The 17,434-nt window shown below is 45.7% G+C and overlaps 1 protein-coding gene across 3 annotated transcripts in view; it reads right to left on the bottom strand.

Moving 5' to 3' along the window:
• The window catches only part of RAPGEF5 (Rap guanine nucleotide exchange factor 5), a 1,543,629-nt gene that overhangs the window by 468,304 nt on the left and 1,057,891 nt on the right, over positions 1-17,434 (bottom strand). For all 3 annotated transcript variants that reach the window (XM_069648248.1, XM_069648249.1, XM_069648250.1), the window contains one exon: positions 302-427. In XM_069648248.1, the coding sequence (XP_069504349.1) occupies positions 302-427 (126 nt within the window). The remainder of the gene's footprint in view (positions 1-301; positions 428-17,434) is intronic.

The following is a 17,434-nucleotide window of genomic DNA, read 5'->3' as shown; positions in this document are numbered from 1 at the left end:
TACTATGCATTAGTGATTATGGTTGTGTTTATGCCAACTATGCTGACCCAGAAAAGCAAGAACCGTATTTTGTTCAAGTAAATTGAACAGGTGCATGCTGCTTCAAGTAAGTGGGACCTAGTGAAAAATAACACATGTGTTACTAACTATTGTAAGTTTTGTCCTGGCAGCCATGCACAACACACACACACACACACACACATTATATCAGATATGTGAACACATGCAAAGCGTAAACTTTCAAATAACTAAACATTGAAAAATGCGACATTAAGTTGCAAAAGGTAAAACAGAATCTTACTTGTTCTGGGGTCTGAAACTCTTTCTTTTGCGTGTGCCGCAGTTGGCAGCTTTCCCTCGCAAGCTTCTGCACCAGCTCGATGCGTCCAATGTCCTCTCTCTCCTGGAGCTTGCACATCACTCCGGCCTTGATGGAAGGAGAAAGAGCAAAGAGATACCTAAATCCACAATCCCAGGACATGACAGCGCTCAACGGCCTAGGTCACTTTAAAAGCATCTCTTCGGTCAGTCCGGCCCAATGCAAAGCAGGCGAAACTGTAGGCAAAGCCTAAACTAGGAAGCCTGCTTCTGCCTGAAAGCGGGTTACACGAGTCAAAGCTGGCGGGTGAATGTCAGTGCATGAAGGCGGCACTTCCTATTCAGCTCTCTGGGCGTCTGGCCTGATACGTGTGTGTTCCGTTAGTTCCTCTCAACGTCCTTCCTGTTACATAAGTGCACTGTGACAAGAGGTTACAAACTCCTGGGAAAGTTAGCCAGGAACACCCCTGGCACAAGGATGCAGTGACGTGGGGACGTCATTCCTAAAAATAACAGAGCAGCTCCTCGTAGCTCAAGTCACACGGACAATGTGCCAGTAAAGAAAACAAAAGAACACATGAAATAGTGGCCACCAGAATTTTACAAGCACGTATTGGAAATTAGCACAAAACAATGACAAATGCATCAGCAAAAGACTTAGAACATGTCCCACCTGTACATTGTTTATAAGCTCAGACTGCTGGATGCATTTGAAGTTCCTGTGTGCGGTGGCAGTGCAATCTACTCAAATCCGGTCTCCCTGGCACATTCTAAGGTTCATCTCCCTGCCCAGTGTTTGTGTTAAAACTATTTGGAGAATTTGTCTCCGAGTTAGTTTGGCGGTTGGCACTGCCACTCTTTAAGGGGGCATTGGAGCACATTTGTATGTATTCATGTATGCACCTTTATTGAGAGCAAACAGGCCACAGACAGATCGTGTCAGAGCAGTGTCCATACGGTTTAGGTGGACCACAGCGTATCATTGACAGTTACACAGTTATATTTGCATTCGTATGTTAGATAGGAACAATGAACGCATGGTAAAGATGCGATTTGGATTTCTGACAATATGTTAGGAAGACTCCTAACATGTAAGAAATACAAATGGCCATTTGATGTGGAGGGAGGCTGTGATGGAGTCAAATGATATGATATGATAATTGATTTATAACGCGGCTGTGCACACGTGTTTCTAGGTGTGACAAGTCAAGGGAGGGAAGACAGAGGGAGGACAAAACAAACGATCTTACTAGGCCTTTTGTCATTAAGATCGTGCAAGTGTGACATGCAAGTGTAGAGGGTTAGGGCAAGTGCCAGGGGCAGGGGAAGGGGAAGTGCAATCAGGGCCGCATTGCTCTGAGTAAGGGCAGCCAGGGCAGTGCAGCTCTGGGTAATTGCAAGGAGGAAGGGGACTGTAGAGTTTCAGAAATGGCGCCTATGTGTGCAATAGGCCCAAAGGCCGTGCAGGGGCTACTGGTCCCGGGGGAGCCTGGTACCAGTGAGACTCTGAGGGTATCCAGCCAGGCAATCAATCAGTGCAACAGACAGGTCGGTCAGCAGAGGAGAGAGAGAGAGAAAGCAGAGGGGAATTGGAAGGTCTTGAGCAACTTCAGGAAATTCACGTGGTCCGACTCAAGTTTGAGAGGGGCAGGGAGGCCATTCCATAGCGCGGCACCTGCAGTGGAGAGAGTTCTACCCCCACTCTCTGCCTGGAGAAGCGTCTGACCCTCAGGAAGTCGGAGGTGGCTGAACGAAGTGCTTGAGAAGGAAGGTGTTTAGGAAGAGAGTTGGATGTAGTGCGGGCCCCGGCCCAAACAGTCTTGTGGACGATGAAGAGTGTCTTGAACTTTATCCTTGCAGCCACCAGGAGCCATAGGAGAGATTTCAGGGCTGGAGATATAAGGTGCCTGCGCTTGAGACTAAGGACACATCTCTCAATCCTGTTCTGGATTAGTTGGAGAGGGCGGAGAGTAGAGGAAGGCAGATTGAGAAAGAGGCTGTTGCAGTAGTCCAGTGTGATGACTAGACATTGGGGTCTGTGGAGATGTTGGCGGTGTTGCTGAGGTTCCGTCACACATTCTACTGAACGAACCTCAGCGGTCTGGTATTCTCACAAGATGGCCGCTGTGAGCAGATCCCAACATCCTGTCCCTCGCTCGGAGTTTTGCAACCCTCTGTTATCCACATGAGTAAGAAGTAAGATGCAACCGGAGTTTTGTCCTCCATTCCTTCCCATTTTCTCTCCTTGGTCCCCTTCCGCTTGCCGGCTAGGCTTGCCGTTTCCTAGCACCCTCTCCCTCTACCTTTCCGGACTTCTGCAGCTCCTTCCCCTGCATCCTTCCTCCTGTGTTCTTCGGCTTGCTACGTTACTCACCAGCCTATGCCAGCCTCTGTTGCTGCTTGTTCATTCCCATCTGCTTCTGCCTCCATTCCTTCTTTGCTTCCTGGATCTTCCACTTTCTGTCTCCTCAGTTCTCCTGCATTTTGCCCATCTGTTTTAGTTCCGGACTTTAAAGAAGGAAAGGTTTGGTACATCTTCCTTCAAGCTAGAGTTGACACCTCCCTCCCTGGAACCTGAGCGGGTCGGTCCAGGAGGAAGGAGGTCAACCAAACCAGGGCCTGATCCATGATGCCCAGGTCCTAACGGAGACGATCAGGATGGCATGATTGATGGTGTTAAAAGCGGAAGAAAGAAGGATGAGGATAGAAGAAAGGCTAGAATCAAGATTAGTGAGCAGATCTTCAAAGGCGTTCAGCAGAGCAGTTTCCATTCCCCTGGCTGCTCCGAAGCTAGAGTGATGGTTATGGAGACAACCAACAGATTTGGTGTGGAGGGTAAGCTGGAATATGGCCAGTTTATCCAGGAGTTTGCCCAGGAAAGGAGTGATAGAGATAGGGCGGTAGTTTACCAGACAGGAAGGATTGGCAGAAGGCTTTTTCAAGAGGGGGAGCACAAGGGAGTGCATAAGGGGAGAGGAGAAAGTTCCAGTCGCAAAAGAGTGATTGCAGAAATTGGCTAAGGCTGGAGCAAGAGTGTCAATGTTGTCCTTGATGGTTCTGGAGGAGCAGGGGAGCATCTGCTTGGGCCACACTTTCATAGATCGGACATGTCTAGAAACATTGTCAGGGGTGGTCAGAGAGAAAGAGAAGAAAAGAGGAGGATAGGAGAGGCAGCCAGAGGGGGGCCAGCAGAGGTAGACGGAGAGGAAGAAGAGAGAGACGATAGGATGTCCTGAGTTTTAACGGTGAAGTGAGAAGTCAGAGCTGTACAGAAAGACAGGGAGGGAACAGGAGAGGTGCAGACTGCAGAAAGATTAGCCAGCTCCTTGCAGATTTTAAAGAGTTCGGCCATGTTGTAAGAGGCCGCAGAGACGCGGGCTTGGATGCGGGCTCTCTTCTTGGACAGGACAGAGAGTGTGTATTGCCTTTGGAGCAAGTGGTAGACAAGTTTATCAGAGGATGAACCCAATGCCCTCCACTTCCTCTCAGCCACCCTAAACCTGCATTTCAGGGTGGCAAGAACAGAGTCAGACCAAGAGTTGTACTTGGAGGTAGACTTCCGATGGATTCTTATGACAGGGGCAACGAAATCCAGAGTGTTGGATATAGAAAGATGCAGGTTAGAGAGGGATGTGTCAGAGTGTGAGTCAGCTGCAGGTGTAGGTGGAGCAGAGATAGTAGTGGCTAAGATTCCCACTGAGACACGCTTCGTGGGCCGGATGACCGAGAAGGTAGTTGGCAGTGCTGGGGTCAGCTTCACCTGGGGGACAGAGAGGTTCAGGTGAGAGGAGAGCAGAAAGTGGTCAGTCCAAGAGAGAGGAGTGGTGAGAGGGGCAGAGAGGGGGATGTCTGAAGAGATGAGAACATTCTAGGTGTGCCTGGCAGAGTGTGTTGGACCACAGGGTAGAATGGAGAGAGAGAGTGTCACAGAGGTTGCGGATGTGCCCCGAGGTGGGATTTAGAAGCATCCTGATGGATGTTGAGGTCTCAGAGGAGGAGATGTTGAGGTAGAGGCCAGGAGAGAAGATGAGAGGTCAGCCCACTCTGATAGGAAGAGGGCAGGTAGCCTGTAGATGGTAGACACAGTCAGAGAGAGGCCAGGAGAGATAGAGAGTCTGCAGATCAGGCATTCAAAGGAGGAGTAGGTCTGCATACGAATGACATAGGCAGGGACCCACTCAGGAAAGATCAAAGGTACTCCACCTCCGGGACAGTTGGTTCTGAGTTCGGAGAGGATCTTGTAGCAATCAGGGAGGACGAGCGTCAAAACTTGTGACAGAGCTGGCTGTCAACCATGTCTCAGTGAGAGCGAGGACAACCAGGTCAAGCTCATCAAGGAGGTGGCAGATGTAAGAGGAGTGTTTGACAGCAGAGCGAGAGTTGAGGGTAGTGACATGGAGCATTGAAAGACTCCCTCCGTGGAGGGGTACCGACTTGAGGTATGCCCTGCGGAGATGGTAGAGGGTTCAGAGAGTGGGTAGAAGGAGAAGGCAAAGTAGCCTGAGAGGATGAGGAGTGTGCCAGAGTGGTGGCAGCAGAAGGAGGTGGCGGAGGAGCCAGAGAGGTGCTGGTAGGAGTACCAGGAGAAGGAAGGAAGTTGATTAAACGTGGGAGACGCCTATCAAAATGGAGGATATTTGGCTGAGGGCCCTGGACCAAGATGGTGCCATTCAGATAGACATTAATGATGGGCTTGGAGGAGTAGAAAGAGGCCTTGAACTGAGTGCCACCATTAATGGGAGAGGAGGTAAAAGGAGAGATAACAGAGACCATATGAGGGGTCCATAGCTCTGGAGAGGGAACAACAAAGAGTATGTCGGTAAGAGTCTGTCTGGAGGAAGCACTGATATAGGTATTAGCGATAGGGAGGCCTGGTTTGGAGACCAGGATGTCCCTCCTGAACCTCTTCCTTCCTGACTTAGTGAGAGGGATTGGATAGGAGGTAGAGTAGCAGTAAGAGAAGATAGGGGAGACAGAAAGCACCATAGAGGGTGTCAGGAGGAGGTAGTAGGAGGAGGGAGCAAAAGAGAGACAGGAGAGATGCAGTGCACATGTCACGCAATGCAGGATGCGCAGGGGGAAGGGTCACACAGTAGGGAACACATAGAAGGGGCAGACGGGTACACGCAACACTACAAACAGTACCTCCATTGGGGTGGGGTCCTAGAGAGTGGGAGAGAACCTAGAGACACAGAACACAGAACACAGTGACCACAGTTGGGGGGGACCTAGTGAGAGAGCCTAAGGACACAGAACACAGTACAAAGTTACCGCAGTTAGGGAGGGGCTAGAGAGTGGAAGAGAGCCTAAAGGACATAAATCACAGTACACAGTATTCGCAGTTAGGGAGGGCATGAGAGTGGGAGAGTGCCTAAAAAGACACAAGATCACACTACAAAAGTGATCGCAAATGAGGGTACCTAGAGAAAAGACACAAAACAACCAAAGTACGGCTAACCACTGGAAGGGGAGAGCCTAGGGTTGTGCAAAGCCACAATACATTATGTCAGACAGTTAGGTGGAAGTATGAGCAAAGGCCGGGAAGTTTAGTAGGAAGCAGTAATGACTGCTTCTTCTACCGCACCTTTATTACATTTTGGACGCTGATAGTCACTGGCTGTGATAGTACCACATTTTACCATAAGATATGCACCAGGTTTTAATGGGTGGGAGTATTGCAGAGAGGAGACTTTTTATTGAAACAAGTGCATCAAGTTTTGGGTCAACTCTGACTTGTTAACACAAGGAGAGGTGGGGGGAACAGGGTATTTATACTGCTCCACCAAACTTGCCCCCTAACTAAGGAAAACCTTCAAATCTCATACAAGGGTTTGGTGGACAGTGAAGTAACACAGGTGAAGCATCAACTTCTTACTGGAGCAGTATTCCAAACTGAAGGGGGAAGAAATTATATATCACCACCCTAAAGTAAGGGAACAACCAACCATGTTAACACCGCACAATATACATTCAGAACAAAGGATTTACCAAAAATATATATTTTATTAGATTAATTAACAATAGTTAAAAAAACACCTTCAAAAGGCCATTGATGTATATAGCAACACAATACAATATAAAATGTGAAAAGTGAACAAGGAAAAACTCAAGCAAAAAGTACACTGGAACAGTGACAGTGAGGGAACCCCCTGAAATCAGGTTCCACACTCGGAATAGAGGAAACATCACTATTCAAAGAGACACATACAGGGCTAAAATAAATTCACCTATATTAAACTCGAAACTCAATTAATACTCACACTGCATCATACCCAATCAAACCAACATGTTTCATTCCTCATACAACCACATCACACACAGTAAAGGGAAATTCATCAGGGGCATGTATTCAAAAACAACAACAATTCACAATAATAAACGCTTGTGCAACTATGAAGGCTAAAAAACCGGCCAGCAGGCCGTCTTAATAACTGCAGAGTTTCTTGGTCAATGCCAGGGCTAACCAGTAATACACACTATCAATGTGATGTCACGGTTAAACAGTGGAAAAAAGTTGGTAAACGCAGCTAGATTGCTGCCTTCACCATCAACTTAATCTTTGATCCTGTCAGACGTCGATGCTGTACACCTGTGGACAATAGAAGAGCGGGATATTGGTAAGAAGGCTAATCAATAGTCCCTCTAAACCAACACAATGTTAATTACAATTCTGAGGGGTACACAGTTGCATTTGTAGATTGTCCCCATAACACAGTGGAATTCTAATGCTCAGACACATATTGAAATTTAAAACCCAAGAAAAGCAGAAAAAGGGTTAGATGGTACGACTACTTAAGCTTTTATCTTGCCAACACCCTCCGAATATTGCACCTGTGGCAAAACTCGAACAACTGCAACAGTCCCCCTATCACGAAAAACTAAGGTCATTAATACACACTAGGGAACCTCGACATTATCAGTTTGCCGAACAGCAACTATAAGGCACCGAGACGTCCTGCCCAGGTTCATAAAAATAATATCCTAGCAGTCACTAGGTGTTCATAGCACCAGACGGGTTAAACACTGTGGTCTGGTCTAAAGTGGGCCTCAACACATGCCCACTACTCACAACGGCTCATCTTATTGAGTTAGCAAACCATACCTTACTTAGGTTAATCAGACGTATGTTGAAGCGCGTTGACCATTGTGGGATGTTTTTACCCATGCATCCAAGCCCTACCATAAAACTGTGCATTACTGGCATTGAAAACATCATGATGGCCAGAACTCCCCAAAAAGTGCACAGGGAAACGTGAAGAATAGGCTATCACCCATTTCTGCCTATGTTTGTGAGAACAGGAGGGCACTGCCTAAAACCACCATTGGGCTACACACACAGTAGCCTGAAACCATTGGGAATGGCAATGCTGATTGGCAAAAGCAACCCAGAGCTGTTGGGAATTCATTTTCTTGATGTCAAAAATGTGCTAAAATCATGGCTCACAAGACCACTCTAAAGATTCAACCTTCTTGTGGGTGTTCCACATCACCACTCTACTGTAAGGATTCCCATCAAAACAATGTTAAGCAAGGATCATATACTATCAAGTAAAATCCTCTTCTTGAAATGGAGTTAATTCAAGACAACTCCTAAAAAAATGGGTGCAGTACCGGCATTGGACACAAACCGGCGCTAGCGGTCTAAACTCTGACAGGAGAACTGTACTTCAGGAGTTGCAAAAGGATCCTGAGCCAGCTGGAAACTTCAAAGTCTTTTGGTTAATTAACATTAAACACCTACTGTTCCCAGAAGACAGACTGATTCAATTAACAGTCCAATAGGCTGGGAAACCTTCTCACCTCAGAACTCCACACAAGAAGGCAGGATATCACATGGCCCTGTTGATTGAGAGGGAGGGGTTTCTCCTCCAGCCTGCAGGACCCAACACAATAGACTCTTTCCATTGAATAGGGTATGCTGATTAAGGTGTTTACTGTCAACACACTGCTCTGGGAGATTTCAGCAAAGAAGGCCATGTGACCGTCTGACTCACCGAGCTTCTGGGGGCGGACCCAAACACTGAAGTGAAGTGAATGGAAGGCAAATATATGTTTTATAAGAATACTGATAACTAATTGTAACCAGATGACAGAAATGTACAACTTTGGGATCTTTAAAATGACACATTCACTCCCAGTTCAAGACTAGGCTGGTCGCTCTGAGGCAAAACCCCGCTAATTATTAATACTACAAACACTGTATTTAGGCTAGAGACACGATAACTTAGATTAATATGCCCAGGAAGAGGGTACAGGTCTGTGTAAAGATTTGATGAAAAACCAATGTTGCAAAAGCTACCAAAAACGAAAATAAGTTGCCATTTTTGAATGCAAGCACTTGGAACAGAGACTACCTTATGTGATATATGATATGTCCCTGTAATGTCATGAAACATGTTAGTTATGAAAAATTAATTTTCTATGGTAAATGCAAAGGGGAGTGTTCTTTCTGTATGCCATAAAGATGATACCTGCTCCCTTCTCAAATCAGGTCAAAGAGAAATCCTTGACCTATCAAATCATGAGTGGGGTGGGCACAGAAAGTTAGCATCCACACCCATTTTCAAAAGACATAAAAAGAGCCACTGGAAGCCAGACAGGGACATTCATTTTCCAACCTTCAACTGAATTCCTGCGCAGCACTCTGACGGAGAACTCCAGAATCCAGAACTTCAGAATCCAGCAATCCAACCAAACTATTCTACAGCCGGGCGAGCTGTTGGATTCTTGCCAAGAACTTTTGCCAGAACCGGTAGCAGACCCAGAAAGCAGTGCTGTATCCAGAGAGGCCAGACACGATCGCTGTGAGCAGAACCGGAGATCCAGACCAGACCAGCAGAACAGGGCTGACCCAGATAGCTGTGACTTCAGAACCAACCGCCTGAAGTCCAGTCCCAACCTGACCAGACCCTGACAGCCCATTTCAAATTCATAGTGTGAGTACTCAGCCAGAACTGTGCAAACCAATCTTTTAGCTTAAAATAATCTGATTCAAAACATTTGAACCTGTCCAAAACTGCCTCATAGAATCGTGTGTCCCTTCTCTGATTTTAAACCTGTAAAAGTGTAATTTGCCATTTTGAATCATTATTTCATTTCTGAAAATCTACCTTCACGAAATCGTCCGTATCTCTTGAACCGTTTGTGCAACATTTAACTTTCGTTTTAAAGCTAAGATTCTAGGCTTTCCAATGAACCCAAACCGACTTTATATTCATTTTACATTTTCCGTAATCGCGCTCGAGGCACTCGGAAAAAGTGCCACGATTTGCGATTTGGCTCAAATTTCTTCACTTGTCAATCTTGCTTTCCTTTGCTGAAATTCGTTTGCAACCTGACAGTCATTCATAGAGCATTGATAAAGTGATCCTGAACTAATTTAAAGTAGCTATCACCCACCCTGAATCTCTTATAGGGAATTAAAAACCATTTTTAGCATATTTTACTTCATTGCCACCACATTTAAAAGGATTTTGCCTGTGTTTTAAAATCATCCCTGTGATCTAAGCTTGCTAGGGGGGAACTGAACTACATTTGATTGTATTCCTGAGAACTGTGTGCTCTCCCTTCCATCTTCTATTGCATAGGGGGGAGTGAATTGCCACCAGGGGAAAAGTGAACATATTATCTCTTGTGAAACCCTACCAGTTATTCCTGTGCTGCATTTTTCCATCACTGCATTCCTTGAAATCATAAAAGTATTCTCAGCTACCTTGTTCTTTCCATACCAACTCCTAAGTAATAAAATAAGTGTGCTAGTATAACATTATCCATTGTTGATCGACATTATACTCATAAGTGTGATATCAAATATGAATTTATTATAAAAGTGTGATATATATATATTGTTTAATTTTCAATAAATCTTTTAAATTGCAAAACAAACCTACTTCTTGGCTCAGTGAGGTCAGGGGGATTCAAAGAGAGGGGCGTTATATAAGGGTTTATCATCCAGAGTATAACTTGTCATAAAAATATATAAATAAGGGCTTCCCTTGGGCGTCCCAGAAGAGGCACTGATTTAGTGGGATTGCTGAATTGAAGTCATTTAACACCGTGGAGAGACAGCTTCAGTCTTTGGTTACACGAGTGGGTCCACATGGGCTCGGAATTACACTGTAAAGATGAAAACTGAAGTAATTCAGCCTTGTGTCGGTGAACCTCACGGCCATGCAGTGTTTGGAGTATAGTGCGGTCACAGTAAGGTACCTGTAATATCACCCTAATCAAGCCTGTGATCAAACACGCTACAAACTCGGGCAGCAACCGTTAATCCGTGCGTCATCATAAATTGGCAGAGAAGTCAAGCGGCTGATCCAAGCAATTTAGGGTCAGGAAGCCTATCCAAAGTAAAAAGGCATTAAAGTTAAAATTACGTGTCTACCGCGAGTCAGTACCCCAAAGGGACACCCTTCGTTGCTTTAGGTCTGCCATCATATTCCCTTATTATTAGTATAATAGCCATAGGTCATTCTCACTGCCATACACTACCCCCGATTTTATAAATGAAAACACACCACTCAATATTAAGACTTTAAGAAGTCTGGACCAAAGATAAATCCGAGAGCGGTATAGAGGGGGGAATCAACTCACCTAACTGCAGCCGATATTAAAGTTCAATCAGAGGTTCAAAGTAACTCCTCTGTATAGGTGGAAATAAGTCAGCGCCTCCGAGGAAATCCCAGGGACAAGCAAGGAAACCTAAATTTCACTTGCTATCGGGATGCTAATATAGGTACTGAAACTACCTAACGCAGCTGTGCAAGGAACCACCCGCCGTTTTAAGAGGCAGGCTGACGCGCTGCAGGTGTGAGCTTTCGCACTGGTGGTTATGGTATCTTGAGTCCAAATACAAAAAGTCTCAATCAAGGACTCAAACATACTATGCTTGTGTAGTTTGACGCCTGAGAAATGTGAGGGTCATCTGGCACATCAATTACCATTGAGTCACAAAAACTCAGCGGAAAAGAACAAATAAAAGAAGTCAAAGTCCAAGATCGAACAGGGATGCTGGTATAATGCCTATCTATGCAAAGGCGGGGAGAAAGAATCACGGATGTCATCCAGGACTATCGACGTGTGTAGAAAGTCTTGTGAATAACGGGAAACAACCCTGTGCTGTCTAACATCACACGCAGAGATAACTATTAAAGATGATATGCCCCATCGGTCGAGTTTAACAAAAACAGCTACAGATCCTCATGCAATACCAAAAATATCCACAGTCCCTACACGTGGGTTAATCTTCGAGTCCCATTAGACAAGTCAAAAGACTCAAAAAATGTGAACTACTGAAACCACCTAACGCAGGATCTAAGATGGTATAATTACACAAAACCCTCTCAAGAGCGTAGGCAAAAACACACTGGAGTTAGCAGTGCAAGTCTCAAGACCCAGCAACTACAGAATTAAAGTGAAGTATAAAACATCACTACTTAACAAGCTGGGCGAGCAATGGACTAGTCCCATTTTATCTCCCCCCCCCCATTTTATACCCCCCACTCGATTTTGTCATTTAATCCAATCTCAGCACTGCAAGTTAGAAATATCATATGTTGTTCCTTCTGGAGTAACTTGATCTTATCACAATTACTGTGCCCTGTGGGATTGATTCTCAGGATCACATTCCAGGACAGATCTTCCAATTTGTGAACAAATTCAATCCAGTGCTCATCTAAGGGGGCATTCAGAGTCCTATTCCGTATACAACTCTATGTTACCCAATCCTTATTTTGATCCTACGTTCTGTTTTGCTGACATACATTCGGCCACAGGGACACCAAATTACATAAATCAGCATGTTGGAATTACAATTGCTGAATTGATCTTGGCGCCACATTGTTTTCAGACCCAGATTCAATTCTGTGCTTCACAGCACGAGCATTGTCCACATGCAGAATGGCCAGTCAATTTTGGGATTCCTCACCTTTCAGGCAGTGTGCTCTGTTTACTGGGTCTCGAGCTAACATCATTACGTGAAATGAGTTCCTTCAGATTGCGGCTTCTTTTAAAGGCGACAATGGGTTTGTTGAGTGGTTTAGGACCATGTTGTAGGATGTTCCAATTTTTAAGCATCATGGTTTTGATTTTGTTAGAAATATGGCTGAAGGTATTAACAAAAAACAGTTTGTCATCCCCATCCATTTTGGAGTTGGTAGAATATTTGAGAAGGGCCTGTCTATTGTTATTTCAGGCATGCTTCTTCGCCAGATGTGTATGTTTTTTGGGGTAACCCCTCTCAAGCAATCTAGTACTTAGGACCTCAGCCTCTTTCTTAAAGTCCTGTGTCGTGGTGCTGTTTCTCTTCAGGTGTAAAAATTGGCCTAACAGTAAATTATCTCAAACATGATGGGGATGAAAGCCCTCATAATGTAAAAGAGTTTTTGTCAGAGCTTTTATGAAATGGCTTCACACTAAGCACGTTATCAGTACTACTTGACATGGTAGTAATGTCTAGAAAATTCAATTCCAGATTACTCTGAGTGAAGGTGAACTTGAGATACCGATTTTGTCGGTTCAACCATTCAAACAATAGGTGCAGTTCTTGTAAATTGCCGGACCATATGACAAAAATGTCATCGATATATCGTTTCCATGTACGGATGTTATGTTTGAATGGATCGTGTACCGATAAGATTTTGTTGACTTCGAATTGCTCCATGTAAAGGTTACCCACACTGGGTGCTAGAGTAGCACCCATCACGGTACCCTGTATTTGTTTGTAATACTCACCATTAAAGTGGAAATAACTCTCTGTGAGTGCCATTTCGGCACACCAAAGTACAATGACATGGGAGTTGTGGAGTCTGAATATTCGAGAAGTAAACGCTCTTTGAGCATGTCAAGAGAGGCCCTTTGCAGTATACTGGTATATAAGGCAACAACGTCAAATCCCACCAACAATTCGACATTTCGGTCAAATATCATTCCTTCAACCTGATTAATCATCTGTATCGTATCCTGCACACAAGATTTCATTTTGTGCACTAAGGGTTAAAGGAAAAAATCTGTAAATCTGGACAGAGGTTCCAACACCGAATGAACTCTGACTTGTACCAGAGAGCATTCAGCCAAGACAATACGATGTACATGTACACGTTTGACCATTTGGTCGAAATGACATCAGCGTGTGAAGAGGGTGAAGGCTAGAAAATGAGTGTGGTCCAAGCAAGCTCTGGTAGCATGCATAGAATATAGTGAATCTAACATGGCTAAGCATCAGACAGAGAAAATTCAATATAGCAATATGCAGGGGCATATAGTGGCAGGAATGTCCCACAAGCCTGAGCACAAGGTAGCCCAGAGTTAAGCAAGGGCCACGGCGAGGCTCAGGGCCGTTATTAACTCAGTATGCTGCCAAATTTAGGGGTGATTGCTCTTCACATTCTGAGGCTCCCACCGTGGTGTGAATAGATTTTAAGTATTTGTACTTGAGCGAATACGGGATCTGCATATATTGCACATGCCCAATTCCCATTAAAAACAGAACCAAGGACAGTCATCACCACCGAAAATAGAAAAAAAGGGAGTAAGTCCTGTTTCTAAATCCATGGCCAAGAGGTGGGCAGCAGGGATTGCGAGGACCCAGAGATGAACAGGTAGGTGTGCTGGGTGTTTCGGGCAGGGGGAAGTGCTGGCTACCATAGGGAACTAGGGAGGAGGGGTTGCATACAAGTCCAAGTAAAGAAAAAAGTTGCAGACACCTGGTGAAGGCGCTCATGTGGGCGAGAGAAAATTGGTGGTTACTGTTGGAACTTGGTCACACTCTAAGCCACCTGAGGAGCCAGATGCTCTACCTCAAGATGGTGCGAATACACCAACAGAAATCAGAGAAATTGCTGTCACTAATAATGGGTAGGACACTGAAACACAACCACAAATATACAGCATTCCGAGCTAGACTTCAGTCTGACATATCATACAAGTAGCCCATCAGGAGTTGGGGCGCCCTTTTGTTATGAAGGTCTATGAAATATTGTTCCCATCAAGAATGAAATACAATTAAGTTGTTGTCCAGCGTGCGGGGCAAATTACACCCTAACTAAGCTGTATGGATACATATGTAAACATTCATAACAAAGTTAGTCAGCACAAGTGGACATCAGATTTCTGAAATTTAAGATTTATATGTGGCAAATAGTACCAGTGGGATATCTGTGAGAAATTGCCATCTGGCAAGGGTGCAAAGCCCTGCTTTTTAAAAATTCAATTAATAGATAAAATGATGCATGTGATTCCAACTCTAAAAGTTAAATCTGTTGATCAGATAAATAATTCGTAGGTTCCATGCCAAAAACATAGTGTACGTGTGCTCTGCTGCACCAGTTGCCTGATCTGCAGCGTCTGCTTTTCCAATAGCACAGAGCAGTTTCAAAGGTCACAGGTGCCCACTCTGCAGCACAGGGGCAGTATTTTAGATATGCCCCCTGTAACAAAGCTACGATGATCATAACCCATGATGGTGGCAGGATAAACTCTAAAATAAAGCTATGCCTGAGGTTAGGCATAGTGCATGGCACTACTTCTGATCATGACCACCACATCCAAATGGATACCATACTTCACCAGCCTGTCTGCACCTGTTGGATGCTGTGAGGAGAGATCCCAGGCTCTGCTCCATCTGGCCTGTGAGACCCTCTCAGCAGCAACAGGAGCCTTGCAAAATTTCAAGATGGCGGACCGCACCACCGCCCCTCCGACATTGCCTGCTGGGACCCAGCTTCATTGGCTGTGGTGCTGACCAACATGAACCCTGATTGGCTGCTTCCAAGGTGTGTTCTGCCCCCTCCAAGCTGACCGGCGAAGTTGACCCATGGCAAAGGCAGTAGCAAAGGCTCACTTCACCAGCCTTTCTGCACCTGTTGGATGCTGTGAGCAGAGGTCCCGGGCCCTGCTCCATCTGGCCTGGGAGAACCCCTCAGCAGCAGGCAGACCTACAACACACCTCAAGGCAGGAGCCTCGCAACATTTCAAGATGGAGGACACCACCACTGGCCTTCTGACATTGCCTGCTGGTACCCAGCTTCATTGGCTGTGGTGCCGACCTACATGCGACCTGATTGGCCACTTCCAAGATGTGTCCTGCCCCTTCCAAGCCGACTGGCAAAGCTGACCCATGGCAAAGGCACGGGCAAATGCTCACTTCACCAGCCTGTCTGTGCCTGTCTTCACTAGGCAAACCGCCTTCTGCAGACTGCACCTCTCTGTGGGATGCCCCTTTGCTACCTCCTCCTTGGAAGCTACACTCCACTCACCTGATCAAGCTCACTGCCCGGATGGCCATGTCACTGCCTTCATTGCACCTGTATGTAAGCCTTGTTGCTTGTTACTCTATCGACCACTCATCACTTTCTCCCATGCTCCTTTCAAGCCTCTGAACTTTCACTGCCCCTTGCCCACCACACTTCCTTGCCCTCCCATTGGTCAGTGTTGTTCTACTCTCCACGCCCCTCTCTCATGATCCAACTACAGACCTGAGCAGACTGGCACCCTCCCAATCTGACTCTGCACAGCCATCGCACTATGCCGTCACCCCTATTTCATCAGCCTGGGCGGCCTCTGCAATCCCACCTACCTACTATTCATTCTGACTCTTACTTAGCTGACAGTCCCCCACACCAAGAGGAGAGGCTGCGCCAGTATGTAACGCCAACCTATTATGTCTACTATGACTATCTGCTTGTGTGAAACAGTCCCCGTATCATGAGGCGAGGCTGCACCAGTATGTAATGCCTACCTATTATGTATACTATGCCTATTTGCTTGCGTGAAACAGTCCCCGTGGGTGTCCAGTCATTTGGTCGACTGAAAACTGGTCGAATGACATTTGGTCGACGCAATTTGGTCGAAAACCAAATGGTCGAATTTTTTTTTTATTTATATATTTATTTTTCGGGTTTTCGTTTTTAAAAAAAAGGGTTTTTAGAGAAAAAAAGGGGGTTGGGGGGGGACCCCCCCAAAAAAATAAAAAAAAGGGGTGAAAATAAAAATAAAAAAAAATTCGACCATTTGGTTTTCGACCAAATTGGTTCGACCATTTGTCTGGTCGACCAATTTTTTTCGACCAAATGTCTGGTAACCGTCCCCGTGCCATGAGGCGAGGCTGCATCAGTATGCATACATGCATGCTGTAACTTATGTGTGTACTCTTGCACTTTGTAAATTATACCATGTGCTACACACTCTCTGTAACTAGCGCCTACATGCCTCAGGGCTTTGTGCGCTGAAATAAAGCAAAAATAAATGAATCAATAAAACATGCGTCAGCTCCTGTAAATCCGCGATGCTGTAAAAGTGATGTGTATTCTGACCAGCCGGGTTGAGAATGCCAAATGGCAGGACAGGAGCCTTAATGGTCATGCTTCTTCTTCAATCTCTTTGTGACAGCAGGTAACCCCCTCTGTACCAGACAGCCAAACAGCAGGCAGCTGTCCTGGGCCCAGACATCAAAGGAGCACACCAATTCAAAAGGACTAACCTCACACTAGGGTACTGCATATCTAAAGGCCTTTGTTCCTAGAGGAAAGCGAAAGGGGTGGGATTGTCTCGGGAGGATAGCTCAGCGGCAACGTGCTTGCCTTGGAAGCAAGATAACATAGAGAGCCACACAGGTTCGATCCCCAGGTCCGTGCTTGGAAACCTCTGGGTTTAAGCGCATTATAAATAACCTATCATATCATTAGAGTAGCCAGGAGTGCTCTGTTCAAGGGAAGGATATTTCCCCATTTTGTTTCTCTCTTCCTCTCTCCCTCCTTCCTGTCCCCTCCATTTCCTCTGGAGCAAATCACCTGTTGGCTTTTACCTTGACAATAAGGGGTCTCGCACCACTTCTTTGATTCACTCTGAAACAACACCTAAATCTGGATCTCTTTTGGGAGAGTTGTACTTTACAAAGCCTGAGGTGAAAAGGGAGGTGCCCGAGGTAGAGGAGAGCTCTGCTCCCTGCCCACTCCCAGGGCACATTGGGTATGACTTTTGCTGTGGACCATGTGCTGCCACTTTGTACCAGAATCTCCAAAAGCTCAGAGAGCAGACCCTGAATGGAATCATCCTGTCCTTGAGTCCCCCTGAGTGGGATTCACAGCATCCAGAGAACCAAACGAGCTATAGCTCCCTG

Source organism: Ambystoma mexicanum, chromosome 2q (genome assembly GCF_040938575.1).
Source record: "Ambystoma mexicanum isolate Mex_15411 chromosome 2q, UKY_AmexF1_1, whole genome shotgun sequence".
Taxonomy (NCBI): domain Eukaryota; kingdom Metazoa; phylum Chordata; class Amphibia; order Caudata; family Ambystomatidae; genus Ambystoma; species Ambystoma mexicanum.
This window is presented reverse-complemented; position numbering and strand designations above follow the sequence as displayed.